General features: G+C 36.6%; 1 protein-coding gene across 1 annotated transcript; it reads left to right on the forward strand.

The window, feature by feature from the left end:
- The first annotated feature begins 232 nt into the window (after nucleotides 1-232).
- On the forward strand, nucleotides 233-1,479 carry LOC108133611 (uncharacterized). Its single transcript, XM_043213035.2, has 2 exons — nucleotides 233-370; nucleotides 474-1,479. The coding sequence occupies exon 2, from the start codon at nucleotides 497-499 to the stop codon at nucleotides 1,343-1,345; it is 849 nt and encodes a 282-aa protein (XP_043068970.1). The 5' UTR covers nucleotides 233-370; nucleotides 474-496; the 3' UTR covers nucleotides 1,346-1,479.
- The last annotated feature ends 19,721 nt before the right edge of the window (nucleotides 1,480-21,200 follow it).

Raw genomic sequence — 21,200 nt, forward strand, 5'->3', positions numbered from 1 at the left:
CAAAAAAATATGCAATTTCGCAAGAATTTTTGCCTAACCCTCCTTAAATCCTTTTATTTTTTTTTTTTCGCTGTTTTTCGGGGAAAATTGTAACCGTTTTTTTTGGGTGATTTTCCCCTTTTTATGTTCATTTCCCTTAAATGGTTAGAAAGTCAATTGTTTTATGGAAAGAGGGAAGCAAACAGGACAGAGGGTGTGGCAATACAAATATCTATCTTTTGGATGCCCAATGCTACTTTTGGGGAGAAAGCAGGCCGTGATTTTAATTTTAGTTTTGATAGAAAACGATTTCGTTTCAGAATTTCAGTCTCTAGCCGGTTACTGGCTCCTCAACAACCCAACAAAATTATTTCATTTTTTTTTTGGCAAAGTTAGTAAACAAAATATTACAGAAATTAAATTATTTGAGAAACAAAAAACGAAAAATTCAAGTGAAATAAAAATAAAATAACTTTTGGACATTTTTTTTGTAGATTCGAAAGATAAAAGTACAATCATGCAACGCACTGCCTTCAAAGCTGCCTGCTACCGGGTCCTTTCCAAACTGAACTTGCAACAAAAGCCGCAGCAGCGCGACTACCATCAGTGCCCCGTCCTGATGCAGGATGGGCAGGACGGTGGCACTACCGAGAAAGCGCCCCGATCCTTATTCAGCTCGCTGGACCTGCTGGGCAGGTTGTTCCACGGACGGCTCTATCTGCTGGGCGGTCGTCCGGTACCGCCGCGCTTCCTGCGCCTGCTGACGGGCGACCGGACGCTCAGCTTCAGCAGCGACGAGGACGAGGAGTTCCGCCGCCAGCTGGGCATGCAGCTGAAGGAGCTGCGCGATGTCCTGCGCGGCAACCAGGAGACGGAGGACCTCGATCTGCCGCAGGAGACCGAAAGTCAGGAGGAGGCGGGCCCCTACGCCTCGGCCGGTTCAGAGGCCTTGACCGATGAACTGACTGAGAAGGATCGGGAGGACATACGCACCATTCGTATGGCCAAGCGCAGCGAGGGGGGCGACGCCGAGACCACCGACGAGATGCAGAAGATGGCCGAGCAGTCGGAGGTGACGAGCGAGGCGGAGGATCAGGTCGAGGAGGAGGATGTCACCCGATCGGAGTCCGAGGAAGTGGCCGATCCCCACCATCAGATGCGCGACGGAGAGGTCGAGGGCGTCTACTGGACCGGCGAGGGTGAGCGCATCGTCACCGTCAAGGTGGAGAAGCCCCGTCGGGGTCCCTCCGGTTACATATCCGGCGAGGGCGAGGAGGTGCCCGCCATCGAAGACAGCCCCATGCCCGGTCCGCGCAGTCAGGTCCAGGACCAAAATCTGACCTCCGACGCCGATTCCGATGAATAATCATTAGCCAAAGGATCATCCATCCGGCAGGACATTGAAAACTAAAACCCGATACCATACCACATACCAATACTATACTATATTGAAGGCAAGGCAACGAAATAAATATACAAAAGGCTAAAGACAAACCAGAATCTGGGGACTGTCCCGCTCTTTCTTGGTAAAACGATCGGTTTTTATGGTGAGCGGTTTTGCGGGTTGCATTCTGTTGTGTCATCTATAGGCGGGCCTACCTGTACGCGCTTAGCAAACTTTATGCAACGCCAAGGATGCAATTAAACGCAAGGAGTCAAGGACGTTCTACCTGTCGGCGGGAAAGTAAGGTAACACACGCTTCCCACACGCTTACCACTCCTTTCTTCTTTTTAGCCTTTTGGGAAATCCTTTTTTTTATGTCGGCCTCTGGGTGGACATTTTCCTAAACAAAAATCATTGCCTTCTTGGGGAACTGCTCGGGGTATCCTGATTTTGTACGCCAGCCATGATTAATGACATTTTGGCAATCTTTTCTGACCCCAAGGAACCAAAACACCGGAAATTAAATTTGTGTGGAAATTAGTCACCTTGTTTGCAAGGTTTTTTCTTAATTTTTTTTTTTTGGAGATACACCCCCATAGTTGAAACAATTTGGGGGAAATTGTGGGAAAAATTGGAATGGAACAGATCCAGAACTGGAGAACTTGGAAATAAATATTAAAGAATTGAACTGAAACTCTTAATTCTAAAATATTATATATGTCTTATATGTCTCCATTGAGAAATAAATAAAAAAAGAAAGTTCCAGGCTGTAACTGCCTCTAAAAGAGATTAGATACTATAGATGGCTTAGTCTTATAACTCAAGATCTAGAGTATTGAAACAAGGATCCAGATATTTAAATGAAACTCTAAATTATTTGCCCCAGATACTAACTAGCTTTAAAAGAAACTAGAGTAGGGTTAGATAACTCTTATAACTGTGGAACTGGAGTACTTAGAAATAAATTTTTAATGATTGAGCTGAAGCTTTTAAAACTAATATATCATAAAGGTCTCTTGGTAATTATAGGTCTCTTAGGTCCCAGGGACTAACTGGTTTAAATAGAGACTAGATACTATAGATATATTAGTCTTGTAACTCTATAAAAGGATTTTTTTAATACAGCAACGATACGATTTCAAAAAGAACAAAAAAAGCAAAGCCCCAGGCTCAAACCCTGAACAAAATTTGGTATAATCCTTATAGACAGCGTCTTGAAAGATTTGGTCTTAGAACTCTAGAACTTAATATTGTTTCAGTATAACTATAGTATTGAAGCTATAGTGCTATTTTAATATAAAACCACGACCATCTGACAGTACGATACTAAGATAGTATTATAATAGTTCATAATGTATGATATTATAATGCATTTAAGTTTAAAATAAAATAAAATTTATATATAAAGCACAGATTTATTAAATTCTTTAATTTCTTTTCAATAATCCTACAACTACAAAAGATTTCTATAAGATCTCTTGCCCGGCTGGCATACAAAGCATTACTCTAGTAATATCGACATCCTCGCCTCGAAAAATTAATTATATTCCTAATGGCATTATTAAAAATCTGGCTGTTGAAAAAAAAGACATCTCGGTAGGCAATCATCTCTTACAAGTTAATTGACCAAATCGAAACGAGTTGAGCTGAGAAGCTGGCAGAATGCCCCCTGGAATGGGCAACAAAACGGGGATCAACCCTAATCCCCTGCTGCCGTCAACTAATTGACTTATTGATGGCCTCATTAACCGAACTCAACCTGTCGAGGTCCTGTGCCCCGATACCAGAGAAAAATACCATCTTTTCATAAAATAGGCAAACAAAACAAACCAAAAAAGGGAAACGCTAAAATACAAAACACCACAAAAAAAAAAATAAAATCAGAAACCAGGGGCACATTAATCAATTCCAATCAAACAATGAGCGATTCACCCGAACTCGAAATGTTTTCCGTAAACAATTGAGGCTCCCGAGGTCTTCAATGAAAGTGAACAGGTTGTTGGGAATCAAATCCCAAAAAAAAAAAAATTGGAAATGAGAAAACAAAACTGGATATCAAGAACTGTGAACTATGAACTGAGAAATGTGGAGAAAAAAAAGAGAATCCATGGAATCAAGAACAGAGAACTGAGAATTCGGTTAAAAACAATAACAAGGAAATGGTCAGGATCACGGGGTGTGTGTTGTTTGTTGGCTCAATCAATGCCAGCCAAACAAGTGTTATGAATGATTTGATGTTTTCATTTGTCCACCCCGGTTTTTTTTTTTTTTTATTTCTTTTCCTTTTCTGGATACTGGTTTTGAAATGAAAACCCCAAAAATAAACCGCACAAAGGAGCCCTCGGAACGAGAGTGAAAAATCCCCGATAATAGTTTTGGATTTCACTTTTAGAGCCCTTTTGCACCAGACTATCTGGCACCGATACCGATGTGTCCGATGATTTATGAGGGTAACCCCCCCTATTTTCAATTTTATTCGTTTCACTATTGCGTTGCCAAGACCACGGATTTGAGTTAAGAAATCATGAAAAATGTTTCAATAAACTGTCGCAGGTTCAGCGACTCAATGGGAGGTCTGGTCTGTCAACCAAGTTTTTTTTTAGGGAGGTTCGTAGGGAGAGGTTTTAAATATAAATATATAGTCTTTAAATAAATAATTGAAAAATGATATCCTATATTACAATGTAATATTAAATATTCGTTTTATAAATGTATCTGTGTTTTCTTTATGATTATATATTCAATAACTAAACTTACCTTAGTCCTTTTATTATATTATATTTAGTTATTCAAAGTGATCATCTCTATAAACAAAGATCCTTCGAACGAAATCCAAATAACTGTAAGTATGCATTACTAATACAATCCACACATATACATAGCTGCTGTTGGAGCCTCGAAATATGCACACATAAAGGAAGAAACTGGAAAAAGGAAAATATTATATATATTTTACTTCAGAAACCCCAGAAAAAGTTACTTCAGAAACCTAATTAAAATTATTAGAAGTTTACACAAATAAATGTAATTTAGTTTTTAATATTCTTAAAGCCTTGAGTTTTAATATCCTGCAATAACTCACCTCTTTACTCGCGAAGCCTTAAGAACGGACTAAGGAACGCTACAATTATTAAAGCGAGAATAAGAAAAGGGGAGAGCAAGTGTAGGCGTCAGGTTTGGAGCAAAGAACAACAAGAGGAAGGATCCTAAAAGGAGAGAGCCACAATTGGAGAATACAGTTTTTGAAGCTGCGACGCCATTTAAGCATTGAGAGAAAATAGTCGAGAGCGGGTGTAAGCGAAAACGCCATTTAAGCACCGAGAGCGAGAGAATGGGTGGGAGCAGATGCAGCTAATGCGAAAAAATAGGCAAAGCAAAGGATAAGATGTGGGATCCTTAAAGGGAGAGAGATGCATATCAGAGAGAGAGTGATGCGAAGCCTTAATTAAGAGAGCTAATATCAGCTCAAAATGTAAGAAAAATAAAAAAAATTTGAAGCATTTTAATGAAAAGGTCACCTCTCTACCAATTGACTGCATGACCTTTGATCTGTATTGCCTGGCGTGACCCCCATAATTATGGCCTTTGATTGAAAGGCACTGGTGACTGATTTTTTGGGCAATTAAAATTTCACGCCATGGCAACATGTGAAAAGATACCAAAAATGATGTGTGGGCGTCAGGTGGTGCCACCACTGGTGGTGGTTTCCTTTCTCTTCTCTTTCTCTTACCTTTTTTTTTTTTTGGTAAAGATGGTATGCCCCGCGTTGCACTTGTTTGACGCGAAATTCGCAATGCCCGGGTTATAAATGATATTCTCAGTAACTATTTTCACCCCTCATTTCCCTCCTCACTCCAACCTCCCCCTTTTCCGACTTTCCCTCTTGCCCCTTTCTCTTTCCAGTTTTTCTCAATTTTTTTTTTCTTCTCGGTTTGGTGATAACGTGAAATAATTGCGTGACAACCATGTTGCGATAATTTTCAATTAAACTGCGTTTTCCTTTTTTCCGCCAAGGATACAAAAAAAAAAAAGAATGGATGTGAAATGGTGATGGCGATGGAGGGGGAGGGTAGAAGAATGAGAAGCGTGAAATTTCATATTAAAATCAACTGATTTTCTGCTTTCATTTATTCATGCTACTGCTCCTTGTTTCGTTTCTCTTCGGTGTCGCTTGTTCTCTATTTGTTGGTGCTTTTTGTTTTTTATTTTTATTTATTTTAATTTTTTTTTCTGCTACCACAAAATACACTGATAAGAAAATGAGCAAGTAATGCTCATACTATATGCAAATATGTATAGTATATGCTTTATTATAGTATTCTATATACTATATATATATATATATATATGCTACGAATATACTAAATTCTAAGTCATTTATAACTAAAAAGTTATTTATTAAAATTATCAGATAATTAATAATTTTAAAACATTGCTTAATATTAAACACCTTTTAAATAATTTTTGTATTAGGGTTAAAGTTTCGTCCTTTTAAAGGTTTCTTTAGAATCTTTCTAATTTGAAGTTATTCTTAGCCCTTTTTTATACAATAAAAACATTTATTTAATTTTATAAAATATGATTTATTTATATTTGATTATATCTGTATTATAAAATGATTGAAAAAGTAATCTTTCATGGTAGTTTTTGTTAAAGTTTTATGATTTTCTGAAAAACCTTTAATTTTTGAAAGTATCTTTTTTGTCTGAAAAAAAATTGTTTGAAAAAATATTGTTTTTTAATTTTGAAGTCCTTAAATAACAAAGAACTTAAAATTTATGAATGAGACTTAAAAAGAAATCAATATCTTATGAAAAATCATTAAAAAATAGGCCTAGAAAGCAATCCAAAACTTATTCTTAGTCTTTATATGAAACTTATACATTTTAACTCTTCCCTAAATCATAAAAAATGTCTATAAATATTTTTAAAATATTTTAATAAATATGGGAAAAGCTCCCTAAGAACACCCCTGACTCGACCCACAAGACTTCAAAATTAACTGTTTAATAAATATGGGAAAAGCTCCCTAAGAACACCCCTGACTCGACCCACTGTTACTGCACCTTGTTGACCCACTGTGCCGGAAGACTGTTGGTGGGGCGAGGTGAGCGTCACACTTGTGCGTCATTAACGCCGTCGGGTCACAGCTGGTGGATAGGTTGGTAGGCGGTGGGGGGAAAAGGCCATCTTATCCGGGTGGTTGTCTGACTGGGATGTTCTAGCCCTTGATTCTACATACTTTGTCTTTTTTGTTGGGCTGTTGGGTTTTTTTTTTTGGGCGGCTCGGGGGTGTACTCTGTACTTGCACCACCACTGTGGTTGCCAACGACAATTTTTCTGCGGCCGTAAAGCAAGTGCAGGGCGCGTTGTTAATTTGATTTGCGCGCTTTGCAATTTAACAATAATATTGTCATCAGGTTTCGCTGGTTTTCGGCTTTCGGCCATCGGGTTGCTTTCCGGAAAGTAGCTCACAATAGAGCCAGAAGTCCTGTCATCAACCGGATGGGGGTTCGTGGTGTGGGTGGGCGAGGTGTGGGTTCTACTGGGCGTAACCAATGCCCATTTAATTATATAGACGGGGAAAAAAAAAATTAAATTCGTAAAATGAAAGAAATTGTATTCACACTGCGCAGTTCTTTGATGGCCTCCCAAAAAATAAATGGCTACCATTTTGTGTCGGTTTTGGTTTGTTTTTTTTTTTTCGAGGGTTCCTTTTTTTAATTTAAGAAAAGGTATTTTTCATTTAAAATTGTCTAATTTGGTTAGGTAATCAATTTTTTAGGCTAGATTTTTTAAGGGAGAACCTTATTATCCACAGTCATTGAAGAATTTACAGTTTTCTTAAATAATACTTGTATTAGCATTTACATATATATTGTATTTTTGTGTAACTATCATATATTATTAGCATTATTTCATAATTTAAATTTACCAAATTTCTTCGAAATTGTATACTCTATTTTAAAAAGAGCCTTTGCCAAATAATATAAACTACAGTTCACAGAGATAATTATACTAAATATGTATACAGTTAAAATATTTACCAATATTTTTAATATTTCTTTTAAGTTTTTTTTAAAAGGCCTTTTAAAAATTATATATTTTTACTGGGATTAGCCTTAGTTAATATATATATATATATTTTAAGCTTAATCCCTACCAATCCCTCCTTACCTTACACAATTTTCCAAATTTTAAATACTTCCTCATCTCTACAAACCATTACCATAAGCACTTAAAAACGCCTTTGAGCGAAAAACAAGTCACGTATTCTTTTCTGACAAGGATCCTTCTTAATTTGCGGCACTCGACAGCCACTTCAAAGGCTTCGAGGACATCTCTTTCTAATCAAAATCAAATCTTTCGCGATCTGGCCTTGCACTTAACTTTGAATCCCCACACCTCGCCTCACTCGACCCCTTACTTCAATAATACATATTTCTTGGGATTAAGTCAGCGGAGCAGACAGGCTGCACCACAATAACCACACACCGGCGCAACCCACCCACCATCCATTACCGCCCAACCCGTGGATGCCCAACCACCCAAAAAACCACCCAGTAACCGCCCACATGTGGATGGGTTATTGGGTTAATCAGCACGCACAGGATTTTCAAGGATGCCAAGAAGCTTTCCGATTCCGAAAAGGACATGATTTTGAACTTAAGGGCAAACACTTTTCGTGCGAATCGCGTCATATGGATAAATGAGTCCTGTTTCTCATCAAAAGGACCTAAATCCTTGTGTAGGGCAACAAGTTTTGCGTGGACACGTGTTCGCCGAAGAAAGGGATAGTCTATATATGAAGCGCCCAGGACTTAAGCCAGGACACGAGCCACTCTCTCACTCTCACTGTCTACACGAATAATATGTATATATATATATGGAATATCGCAAAATGATTTGCAACCACCCCCGATATCGTTCGTGAAGTAGTTTCTACGTGCCTGGCCATTGTTTGATGTGGATTTTAATTGAACTCAAGTTGATGGAATGGCATCTGATGCGATGGCTTAACAACAGCAACGACAACCGCAAATATTAAAAAATAAAACCCAAACAACTCAGCCATACGACAACACAAAAATTTGAATCGAAATCGCAGTGAAAGAAAGCCAAGGGCCCACAGAAAAAAAAACATCAACAAAGGATAGCAGTGGGTGCTACAAAATGGGACAAGTTTTTAGGGGTTTCCTTGAAAAAAATAATGAATTACATATTTTTGAATATAAATGTTTAGATTAAGAGCATTATAGTTAAGTAATATTATTTGTTCAGGGTCTCGATGGTTGTTTAATTTTTTAGTCAGCTAGCAAGGGCACACTGTTTTATCAGTAAGACCAGTCTACCTTTTTTTCATAAAAGTGTGACTATGTAATGTACTTACTTAAAATCAAATATATCAGAGATTGTATTTCAAAAATATTAAATCAAAGCTATTTCATATTTCAACATCCTTAACCTAAATTATTAAGCTCAATTGTAAGGTCCTTGTGCCACAACAACAACAAAAACAACACGTTGAACTCATTAAAAACGCTGAAGAGCGGAAAAGTTAAAAAGTGGAAAGGGATTCGGATGGAAATGAAAAGAGAGAAAGGGAAAGGGAAGCCCCGGACCGGATTCTGATGCCAAAACGCATATGTCACTCAAATGAGGCGCACTGGGGTGGTTAGGGTGGACCCCGTTCTATTGTTGTTGCTGTTGTTACTCACTTGTCAGAGTCCATTGTTAATGACAGCAGATCCTCGCGGCTCGAAACTGCAAAATACAAAAGGTATATAGCATTTTAATTTGAATTTTGGCTTGAAGTTTGATAAATTGATTGAAAGGGACCAGGGTTCGACTACGGTTTGTTATTTGGACTTTATTTTTTTTAATTTTTTCCTTCTGAAAGACTAGGTTTAAGGATATCTTCTTATATAAATGGACATGTCCTGGGAAACTATCAACGAAAATGACATTTTCCTTAAGACTATAAGTCTTCAAACAGGACAATGGCTAATCCTGCAGGTTCTGGTCTTCTGGAGGATCTCACACATTCTGTTGCTAAGCGGATCAATTTGAGTGACTCATCCTTGAAGGATATTCCTCTTCCTGCCTGGAGTCTGGGCAACGTTTGGCGGAAAAATGTAAAGAATGCCTTGTAAGCCAATTAATGCGCCAACTTATTAGTTTCTTCGGCTCTCCCCCTTTTTTATGTAAAAAGCTAGGACGTGCAAGGGTATGGTCTGGTGGGTCAATCAACCCCGGGGCAAGTGGTGCAGCTGCCTCCTCTTAAAACCCCTCACCACCCACTCCATGGCGTCTTTGATTTCGTTTCCTGATTCGGACTTCATGCCATTCCGCGTGGTTTGCCAGAGCACCACCATAACTGGCATCACCCACGCCCCTGGATCTCATAATTGAAATACGCAAAAGCAGAGCCCAGTCCTGTGGCCAGAGAGACAGGGACGGTCGAGCCAGGAAAACCGAACCAGCAAGTTGCAAACCATTGTGGCCACCCCGTACAACCAAAAACAAAAAAAAAAAAAAAACAGGAGAAAAGTTTTTATATAAAAGATCGGAAGGGATGAGTGGGAAAGGGGGGGCCAGCATTTGTTCGATTTCTCAGGATGCAGGAGCTCTTGTGTGGGCCCACACAAGAGGACATCGAGTGCAATTAATGTTAATGTAGAGATATTTATGATGCAACCCCCTTTTGGATATATTCTTCTATTTTCCTACGACCTCTTTACCTTTTTTTTTTTATTTGTTGATTGCCAAAGAGACACCCTTTGAGGCTGGCAGGGTATTTGAATACACTGGGCGGAAAAAGGGGGGTGCAAGTATAAGAACAAAATTAAGTAGGGTTAAGGATTCTTTTCTAGTTGGGGTGTTGAGGCGTAATTATTCAAAGATTTGAGTTTTTAAATAGAAACATTAATTACCACAATAATATTAACTATGTATATTACTAAGTAATAACCATAGTTTAATTGTAAACGTAAATCAAAAATACTAAGTCATTTTAAGACATCATTAAGATTTTCTGAAATAAATTAAACGTTAACATATATATTTTTTTCTTATATATGTAAAACTATACTAAACTATCTATACTTTATGTTAATCATTAAGCTATATATAAGTTTTCAAGTGTGATATATTCTATTTCTAAAAAATCTCCCAAAAAGAGATGTATCTACAATATTTGTCATATTTTTTTCTCTCAGTGCACATGCAAATCACCACCCTCAAGCTCGTAGCCCATCGTAGCCGGAGTTCAATTTCTGTCAAATAGTTTCGTATTGTTCGCGGATTTGTCAAATCAAAAACTTATGTTACAGCCGGATTAAAATTATACATGTCACTGGGCTCGTCGTAGCCGGGCAGTACAGTAGCTGTGGCAGCTGAGGTCCTTGTTGGTCCTTGTTGGACCTTGATCCTGTGCTCGGTTAACCCTCGGCATTTATTCGGTTTATTTGTTATTTGTTGTGCCCCGAATTTAACGCTTCGCCGCGTAAAAGTAAAACTTTCAAATGAACAGCTAAATGCGGACTAATAGGGGTTCAGATTTCACATTTCAGATTTCCGTGTTTCAGTTTTTCAGTTTTCGGATTTCAGTTTAGGGTTTGATTCTGTTTTTTTTTTTTTAGTGATTACTCCTTTCAGATTGATTGTGACATTAAGTAGGATTTATTTATTTATTTACTCCTTTCTATTCCCTTTTTTTTTTTGATTTTCGAAAACAGCAGCCAGAGATGCAAATTATTCCCGCACATCGAATTCTTAATTTCTGCCTATTTGGGGGTTGTGTTTGATTTTAAATTTTTTTATTTTATTTGCCACAGGTCTTAAAGCTTACTATTTTTTTGTTATATTGTTTGCTGTTTGATTTTTGTGCATTTCGCGCCTGCAATTTTTTAAGGTTTTAAATAAACAAAAATAAATGTATATGTATATCTACATTGCATTGCGTTTCAATTTCAATTTGGGAAACGGACTTAGTTGGAAAATCGCCAACAGAAATGTGACAGAATCGCAAAGCGAACAATAAACGGATTGCTAGGACATTCAAAATGTCCTTCCTTCCTTCCTGACAGCTTTATGTTTTGAATTTGTAATGAAGCAATCTATGCATTCCATTTACCATACATATGCCTGGGGAATGGCCAGTACGAATGGCCAAATCCCGATTCCTGAATCCCGAATCCTGCATCCTGCATCCTGTGCATCCACAGTCCCCCGATGCCTCTCACTCTCCGCTCCTTTTTCACCAATAAATGAACAAAAAACCGATTTACAAACTATGTTTGGGCAATAGTTTGTTTTTTGGTTTAGTTTTCGTTTTTATTTTGGTTTTGGAATATTTTTTTGGGCCAGTTAGTTTCGGTTTAGTTGGCTGATTAGATGCCCTAGAACTGGAAAGAGAATAAAAATTGAAAGTAGATAGAATCTATCTTAAGAAAAGATTACAAATTATTCATAAGAATATTCTAAACATATTGTACATGTACATAGCTACAAGTTTCTTAAGTTTTCTTTCTTTTTTAAAAAATAAAGTTTTACCAAAAAACTATGCTCTCACTTAAGTAACTATATTAAGTCTCAAATAATGTTAAAACTAACTAGAAAGAACAACAAAAAGTATTTCTAATTCTTATTCCAAACCAATTTCCTTAAGCAAACACATTTCCTTAAAATCTTACCCATGTAGACTATTCTAACCCTTCTATAAAATATATATATATATTCCTCTGATCTGTTAGTGTCAATAAGCCCCAATCAAGTGGCATCAAGTAGCGCAACGATGTGTGGAAAATCTGCCCCAAAATCTCCACCAAAAAATAAAAAAAACACTCTTGATCCAAACAAACCGAATAAAAACTAGAACCAGTGAGTGAATTTATATATGTGTATCTACGATAGATGTGGGATAACGTTACAAAAAACAAAAAAAAACTTTTTACTTGATTTTATTTTATATATAACCCTTTTTCCAGATTTTTTTCCCAATTTTTTTTTTTGTGATACTCTGGGATTCGAATTCGCCAACGCTTCTGTGCACGGTTTAGTGATTCAATTATTTTTGTGAGCAATTTAGATTTATTGAGTTTGAAGCCGTGTTGGCCCGGCTGACTGACGGTGGCAGATGTTGTTGTTACACGGTAACAAAACTAAATATTGTTTTAATATTTTAGGAATATATTTAAAATATAAGAAAATGTGTAAAACATGATAGGGCTCTATTCGATACTTTTAAAAATGTTTCTTTATGATTTTTGTAGGTATTTTGATTTGGAAACTATTTATTTATTTTGGCCTAACAATCAGAGATCTAAAACTTACAGAAATATAAATAGTTTGATAAAAAATACACATCTTCTTTAAAACATTTGCGTCATTTGTAAAGAAGAGAGTCAAATACCTTTAACCCTTAGCCTTAACTAACAAATTCACCTTTTAAAAATTCTAGTTTTTTCTCAATGCATGACTGCCACTGCAACTTATTCTCTGGTTGATTTTTTGCAACTCTGTGATGCTTCTACTCGGTGCAGGGATTTGCAGCAACAAACTGCATAATCAATACTAAAACGCAAGCGTGTTTGGTTCTGCTTGCCATTTGACAGAATAAGGAGTGAAGAGTAAATAAAAATCGGGGGATATAGAATACAAAATATACGAAATATACCAAAACATATATAGACATACATATGTATGTGTTATCCTTTGAAAGGGATGAGTGGAAATCGGCGCTAAAAGCTTAATACTCGGCATGCGTCTCTCTATCCGCCATGTCCGTGTATCCGTGTGTCCGTATGTCCGCCTGTCCGTTAGTCCGTCTGTCTGTCACGTGACGCATGCAATTTGCATCCGTTTCCGGTCGCCGTGACGGGGTTAAAAATCATTTGAAAACCATAAAAAATAAACTCACTCGCGTGTCTGTCTAAAATAAATAAATAGCAAGCATCCTTCATCATCATCATCATTGCAAAATAAAATAAATATTTTTGTTGCAGCTTCTGTTGTTTTTTTTTTTTTGTTTTCTCTATTTATGTTTTGTTTGATTTTGATTCTGTGTTTTAAGCTTTACACATTTTTGTTTGAAAATCCCTTCACTTAGCACGTGATCTTGGCCCGTTTGTGTGGGCAATTTCAATTTAGAATATTTGCGATTCTCTTTGCCGGAAATACGATTCAAAAAAACAAGGAGAGTAGACCTAACATTATATGTATACATTGGCAGTTAAATGAAGGTCCCTATGGTGTGATGTACATATATCGGACCTGATACTTATAATTTATAATTATATAAACAAAAAAAAAATTAACTAAATACATTTTCTTAGTCAAATGTTTATTTTTCAATGGGTTCCGTTGGCAATGATGCCGAAATGTCAGAAATTAAAAATTTTGTTTTGAGACCTTCTCAAGCTTTTTTCAGTAAAAACTTTTATTTTCGGTAAATTTTCACATATTTTATTTTGCCATTTTATTGAAAATTAAGAAAATATAAGAGTAAAGTTGATCAAATAATCGTGTTTCCAATCTTTAAACAAAAATAATTACATTTTAGTCCATATTTATATCCTGTATATTTTCTGATCTTTCATTTTCCAAGTTCGTAAAATGTTTTTTTTTTCTTCAGCCATAGGGCGTCTCCAATACAATAGCCAATACTTTTCATCTTGTACCCTTCGCTTCGATCACTCACTACAAATTTGTTGCATCCTTTAGATCTACCCATCGTGATGAAAAGCACTTCATAAGGCTTTCCATTGGTCAGACTGTGCAATCGTTTGAATCCAATAAAGTAATCATGGTTCAACGGAGTTCCTTTACCCATGAATCCACGTTCATAATCCTCATACGTGCGATTCAATATGTTTGAATTATACCATTTGCAATAAACAATCAACCATCCAGATCCAAGCTCCGAATCTGAAACACAAGCCACTTTAAACGAGTCTGAGCCTGGAAGATGGATTTCGCGAAGGACTCTGCCCTATTTTTTGGTTTCGTGAACAAGGATCTGAAAAAGCTCAAAAATTCGTTGTATTAATTTGCCAATGATTGGGGTTCTGCCGACTTACCTATGGTTTCTGTTTTCGGCATTGTCTGATTATTAATATTAGGCAGCGGAGTTATTGGGATCTCTCCAGTTTGTACTTTCACCCTCTTTGTCTTATTATTGGAGTTTGCTTGATTATTTTGATTCATTCCTCCAATCTTTATTATTTCTCCCAACTTGGCAATGTCTTCGCGGAACTGATTTGTCAACATTGTGAGTTCACTTGTTTTCTTTAAGTCACTAATTTGATCTTTCAATTTTTCGATTTCCGTATTTTTTTGGTTTATAAGAGTTTTAAGATTTTCACCTTTTTTCTGCTTGGAACGCAACCTCTCATATTTAACTTTACTATCTTTAAGTTCATTTAGCACTTTCGCATGTCTATTTTGCACTTCCGAATGTAATTCCAGCAAGTTAATTTGGGTCATAATTAGTCAACCATTAATTTAATTATTTAAAAAAAGGCTACCTATAATGAGCTATTTGTAATATTGTCTAATGACTTGATGTCTATCCATCAGAATGAAATCTGTCCTTGTATGAAGGTCCTATTTGGATTCACCTTGTTAGAGACCCGCCGCATCCTGTCCTGCGTCCGCATCCTGCAAATTGCAGATTTCATTATAATGCCTAATTTTTCATTACAACATCAACACCCTGTGTCGGACAACTTGTGAACATGACAATGCAATTGAGCCGAAAGGACTAGAGGACTAAAAAACGAAAGGACGAAAGCCGCCGCGCTCACCCCTTTCCAATGCCCGGGGTTGGGCTGTTTGGGAACCCCTTTTTTTATTCCCTTCTCTTCAGTGTGTGTGTGTTGTGTGCCTCATAATTTGGCCTTTGTGCGTCAAATTTATTGAAGTTAATATTTGGTCCCAGGGAGGGGTGAGAGCTTCGGGATGCTGTGCGGAAAATTGCTGTTGCAATGTTGAAAGGGTGAAAATCGCAGCACGAAAAAGCATAAATCATGCAACATATTGCATAATCATTTTCAAGTTCCCCTCACTCCTGTGAGGTCTTTCTTTTCCACACAGCTCTCTAGCCATTTCCTTCGCCCACTGATTCTAGTGATTTTTCGGAAAAATCCCTAACAATTTTCACCTCAAGGTCATATCCTTTTGGGACGGGCGGGTATGGGCGGGTAATTTGCATAAAAGGATCAGATCGCAATGTTGCAACATTGCCGCCGTCGCTGCCTGGTTTTTATGATGCAATTTTGTATACCTCTCTATACGAGTCTATAAGAAAGACCTATCATGCTGGCATTTAGTTGGAAAAATTTATTGAAATAATACTGCCGAGCAAGCACACTTTTCCGAGTGGGTTTTCGGGTTTTATGGGTTTTTGGGTTAATTATACAAATAGCCAGCCAGCGAGTGGGTGAGTCTTTCTTTTCCAACGAAAACTGAGTGGAGAATAGATATTTGCTCTACTTTCCACTTTCATAACAATATCCGCAGTATGTGTTTAGATTTTTGGGTTAACTTGGCCAAGAATTGTATTGTCCGCATTTGTATGCAAATGTCCTTCGTGGGACATATCCTTTTTATTGTCGCAATATTATACAAAAACTCAAACCTATCCGGAGTATACCTTTTTCGCGGTTGTCGTCTGCCCGCTGCATTTATGATCCTGTTGTAAACTGATGTGTTGTTATCCTGTCAACTGTAACTTGTCCTGTTCCTTTGAAATCCTTTTTGGACGGCAAACCGAAACCAGAATTAGAAAAAAGGAGTCTTGGGCCACGCCCATTTACCATTTAAACGAGCCATTTCAATTTTCAACTCAACTCACTCACTCACTCACCCCTTTTACTTTTTTCCCAATTTTTTTGGTTACGGCGGCCTACCGTTAATCTCTTAATTTATCAATTCAAAAAATTTACATTTTCTCGGTTTCAATTTCAATTTGAGTTTCGCAAATTAATTTCCATAAATGCGCGACGACACACACGAATATAAAATACAAAAAACCAACACACACTGTAGAATACAAAACGTGTCAGGAAAAGGGTTGGAAAAAAGGGTTCCAGTTGCTTCGTGCAAAGTTATGTTTACATAATTAATTAAACAGGACACAAAGCAGCCGAAGGAGCTGTCCAGGACTCGCACATTAACGCACACACACACTATCGCCTTTGGTTAAGTGTGAAATTTTGGAATCCTGTCAAGGTATGGTTGAGGTTCTGCTCCCTACAGTGGAGCGAGATTTTTTAAAAATATTTTTGAAGATTTTAGTTAAAGTTTTTTGAATAGAACTCCAACCCGAAATAAAAATTATTAGAAATTCCTTAAAAACACCAATTTTCCAGACCAATTTAAGAAAAAACTCTTCTCCCAAAAGCCCTGGCAAGCCTTTTTAATTATTTTAATACAACATTAATGTTACCTCTGACAATAAACCCTTTAACCCTCTTACTCCACCACTAAAAATAGAACCACTGTATACCCAAGATATAATTCGATACAATGTGCCATTCAATTTATAAAGTATTTCCGCTGAGACACAAAAGGGATGCTGGACGTGGTAATAAACTCATAAAAAGCAAACTAAACTAAAAGGGGGAAGGCATTAAAACAAAACTAAATTGTCATCTACGCACGCCCAGAAATCCAACCCACCGACAAGGCCGCATAATGGTCTCAGAATCTATTAGAGGGTGGGAGGTGGAGGCAGAGGTGGTTTCGCCCAAAAAAGGGTTAATGCTAGGCCGAGAGGTATACGCAGATGCAGCTACAGACACAGATACAGATCTAGATACATGTTGAGTTACAGATACAGATACATTTACACGGTGGGCGTGCCACTTGGCCCATTTGTCATGACGAAACCGGACCAGAAAACGGGTTAAGCTTGCACAATTGTGCAGAGAAAGAAATTTGTGGCAAAAATGTATCTTTTGGAGGGTTATACTATAAAGGGGTTTAAGGATTTTTTGGGATTTTTTGTTTTAAAAAAAAGGAAATCGTTGCATTTTTTTTATAAAAACAAATAAGTAAAAGTTAGAAGTTTTATTTAGTAAAGGTGCCTATTATTTTGTAAAAGGAGTTTATTTTGTAGCAATTATTATTAAATTATTTTGTAGAAGTACCAGGTATCGTATAGCTTCTTTTGATTTTAAGAAAACATTTAAAATAACTTTGCCTTAAAACCCAATTATACTTTTATCTTCAGTTTCATTTGCTTTCTTATATCTATTATTTCTATTATCTTATCTTATTATCTTATGTGTTATCTAAAAAACAGTAAGGAAGTCCATAAAGTATCGGATATTATATATTTGTACATAGAAAATTAGGTATTATTTTCTGAAACACAATTACTGTTTAAATTTCAGCTGTTTTTAGGTGCCTATATCTTTTACTTTAACAAATAAATTGAAAATCCCTATAGTACCGGGTATTATATTAATTTTTGTATTTTTTTTTTCATTCATAAATAACAAATACTAGCTTTTTCAAAGTCAATACTTAATCTAAATCATAATAGTATTGGGTATTGTATAATCTCTTAGTTTAAAAGACAATCACAAATAAAAGTCTCCAACTAAAAGTTTCTAGAGTCTCTTGTATTCTTAAATCAATATGAACGTCCCAAAATGTTCCAATTATTATTACTTATCAAGTCTTTCTATTAAAAATATTAAAATTTATCTTCATTTAAAATATTTGATGTATTTTTTCAGTGTCCTTACAACCAAATGCAGACTAAGAGAAATGACTTTTTGATTCACTTGCGCTAAACAGGCGCAAATGTCCCAAAGGATTCAAGCCCAGTCCTCAGGCGAGTTTTCCACCAGCTGGCGCCTCAACTTTTCCACCACCCCTCTGTCCTGCCTAACCCCTGGCCCTCTGTCCTGCCTACCTCCTATCCCCCTTTCGCATCCTAACCTAGTGTGGAAATTAATTCGCAGCCATTTGGTGTCGCCATTTTATGGCACTTTTGTGACGCTTTTCCACTTGGCTGCCCTCCCAGCGAGCTTCGACCCTGGCCAGGTGTGAAATTAGCGCAATTTGTGTTAGAAAAGGACACAAGAAAAACAAGGGTACAAGACCCTGGACAGATGCTTAAGGGTTGTCTACTAAAGGACTAGGCATTAAGGTGGTTTAAAAAAGTAAAGTCTTATGGTTTATTTTATTTTTGAGCTATTTTATTCTGTTTTCTATAAATTATATCTTTATCTTATCTTTATCTTTATCTTTCCAATTATTTCTGATTAATTAATAATAATCATTAATATAAACAAATTGCCTTCCAAAGAAAGTTTTTAAATAGCAATTTTATACTTAAAACAAGAAAGGAAAGCTAACTTCGGGCGGAGCCGAAGTTGATATACCCTTGCAGTTAAAACCGGATATATATCGCAAACATCGGATATAGTTGGCCGATCCTTATGATTACATCATAATAAAACCAATTAATTACAATAAAAAATCTAAAAAAAAGTCCCAAGCTTCTATCTTCAAAAATACGAAAGTTGATATTTCTACCAATTAGCATTTCCGATCGTTCAGTTATATGTCAGCTATAAGATATAGTCAACCGATCGTTATGAAATTTGGTAGATCGGATTAACTGACCAAAAATAGAATGTGTACCAAGCGCCAGCTTTCTATCATCAAAAACACGAAAGTTGGGTCATTTCCGATCGTTCAGTTATATGGCAGCTATAGGATATAGTCGGCCGATCCTAATGAAATTTTGTAGGTCGGATCAACTGACCAAAAATATAATCTGTACCAAGTTCCAGCTTTCTATCTTCAAAAACACGAAAGTTGGGTCATTTCCGATCGTTCAGTTATATGGCAGCTATAGGATATAGTCGGCCGATCCTTATGAAATTTAGCATGTCATATTATTTTGCCAAAAATAGCTCTCATGTCAAATTTGAACTCTCTAACTCTAAAAACACCAAAGTTATACCATTCCCGATCAATCAGTTATATGGCAGCTATAGGATATAGTCGGCCGATCCGGGCCGTTCCGACTTATATACTGCGTGCAAAGGAAAGAAGGGTGTGTGCAAAGTTTCAAGTCGATAGCTTTAAAACTGAGAGACTAGTTTGCGTAGAAACAGACAGACGGACAGACGGACAGACGGACAGACGGACAGACGGACATGCTCATATCAACTCAGGAGGTGATCCTGATCAAGAATATATATACTTTATAGGGTCGGAGATGTCTCCTTCACTGCGTTGCACACTTTTGGACAAAATTATAATACCCTCTGCAAGGGTATAATAACATCTCCAAACTTAGACAACAAATAGGACGAGTATGGCATTCCATAACATCACAAATCATCGGAAAATTGCCTTCAAATGGCCTGACAAAAATTCTTATAAATTCCCCATCAAATCGTCCCGACTAATCCCACAAATTTTCGGCTATTTAGGAACTCAATCCACTAAATGAGCTAGCTGCTCGACGGCAATTGTTGTCGGCAACTGACTCGTTGAGAGGGCCAAAAATAAGCCGCTAATCAATAGGGCTCTACGTATTTATTTTCCCTGAGAAAGGGGGAGTAATCACTTAATGCCGCACACGAAACAGAAGTTTCACCGCCCATCCTCTGAGTTTTCCGACAATTTTCCAGAGCAACTCGCCCCCCCTATCGCATCTCCATCGCCCGGAAAAATACATATAGATTTGACTCGTGACACTTTTGTGTTGTTGACAACATTCTTGAGATGCTTTTATGACGCACGGAAAATCGAGGGAGTAAATCACATGACCCTCTGTATGACCCACTGTTTTGGAGGCGGACTAGGAAAAGTGACTGGGAAATCCAGTCCTGTGAAAAGTCCCCTCCCTAAGTATCGTCACCCCTTCTTTGCGCGTGAGTAATGCGCCTGACTTCATTTCAGTTTGTTGTCACATATTTTCCAGTTGTTTATGTACTTGTAGAAATATTTTAGTTTTGTTTAAATAGATTTATAGATTTTATAGTTGGTCTTCAGCCTCTTCTCAAGAAGTTAAGCAAATAAAAATATTTGATGAAGGAGAGTATATAGAAAATATAATATTTAAGAACATATATTAAAAGTAGCTTAAAGATTAAAAGCATTTTGGAAAGATATAGATAATCTATAATGTATGTTTTATTACAAAATAAATTTTATTAAACAATGCAACAAAGAAGTTGATCTAGATTTCGTTAAGAGTACCGGATATCACATAGTTTTCTTAGTTTTCTCTTTTAACATTAAAATTTGCGATATATTACAATGCAAATATTGAAAAATATACTAAGGAATACATATTTGAATGTCATTTCATTTTTCGCATAAAATTTAAAGAGCTTTAGTATAAGGAAAAACAATATAATTACCGGATATCATTCAGTATTCTACATATCGTATAGTATGAATAAAGCTTGTGTTCAAATTTAAAAGATCAAATTTTGAGATATTTAACATATTATTTTATTTCTTACCTATAATTAATAGTAAATTGAAATGCAGTAAGCCGAAATATATTCATTAACAACTATAAAAGTAGTGGGCTTTTTATATAATAGCAGCATTTAGTATATATAACTTTTAGGATATAAAACAATAAATATCTGCTAAGCTGCTAATTTTCTACAAAAACAAATTTTTTAAGTAAAATTATAAGTAATAAGTAAATTGATCTAAAATATCTCTCTTTTCTCAATATTTAGTCCCTATTTAATTGCAGTGTACCTAGCCTTCCCCCCAAAAATTACACTAAAGCATTAATATAAATATTTATAGCCCGCCAGCCCCTTCACAGATTAGAAAACGCTTAAGT

The sequence above is a fragment of the Drosophila bipectinata genome, chromosome XR (genome assembly GCF_030179905.1).
Source record: "Drosophila bipectinata strain 14024-0381.07 chromosome XR, DbipHiC1v2, whole genome shotgun sequence".
Taxonomy (NCBI): Eukaryota; Metazoa; Arthropoda; class Insecta; order Diptera; family Drosophilidae; genus Drosophila; species Drosophila bipectinata.

Excerpts from the sequence above, each read along its gene's own strand:
- LOC108133611 (XM_043213035.2), top strand. The coding sequence starts at position 497 with ATGCAACGCACTGCCTTCAAAGCTGCCTGCTACCGGGTCCTTTCCAAA.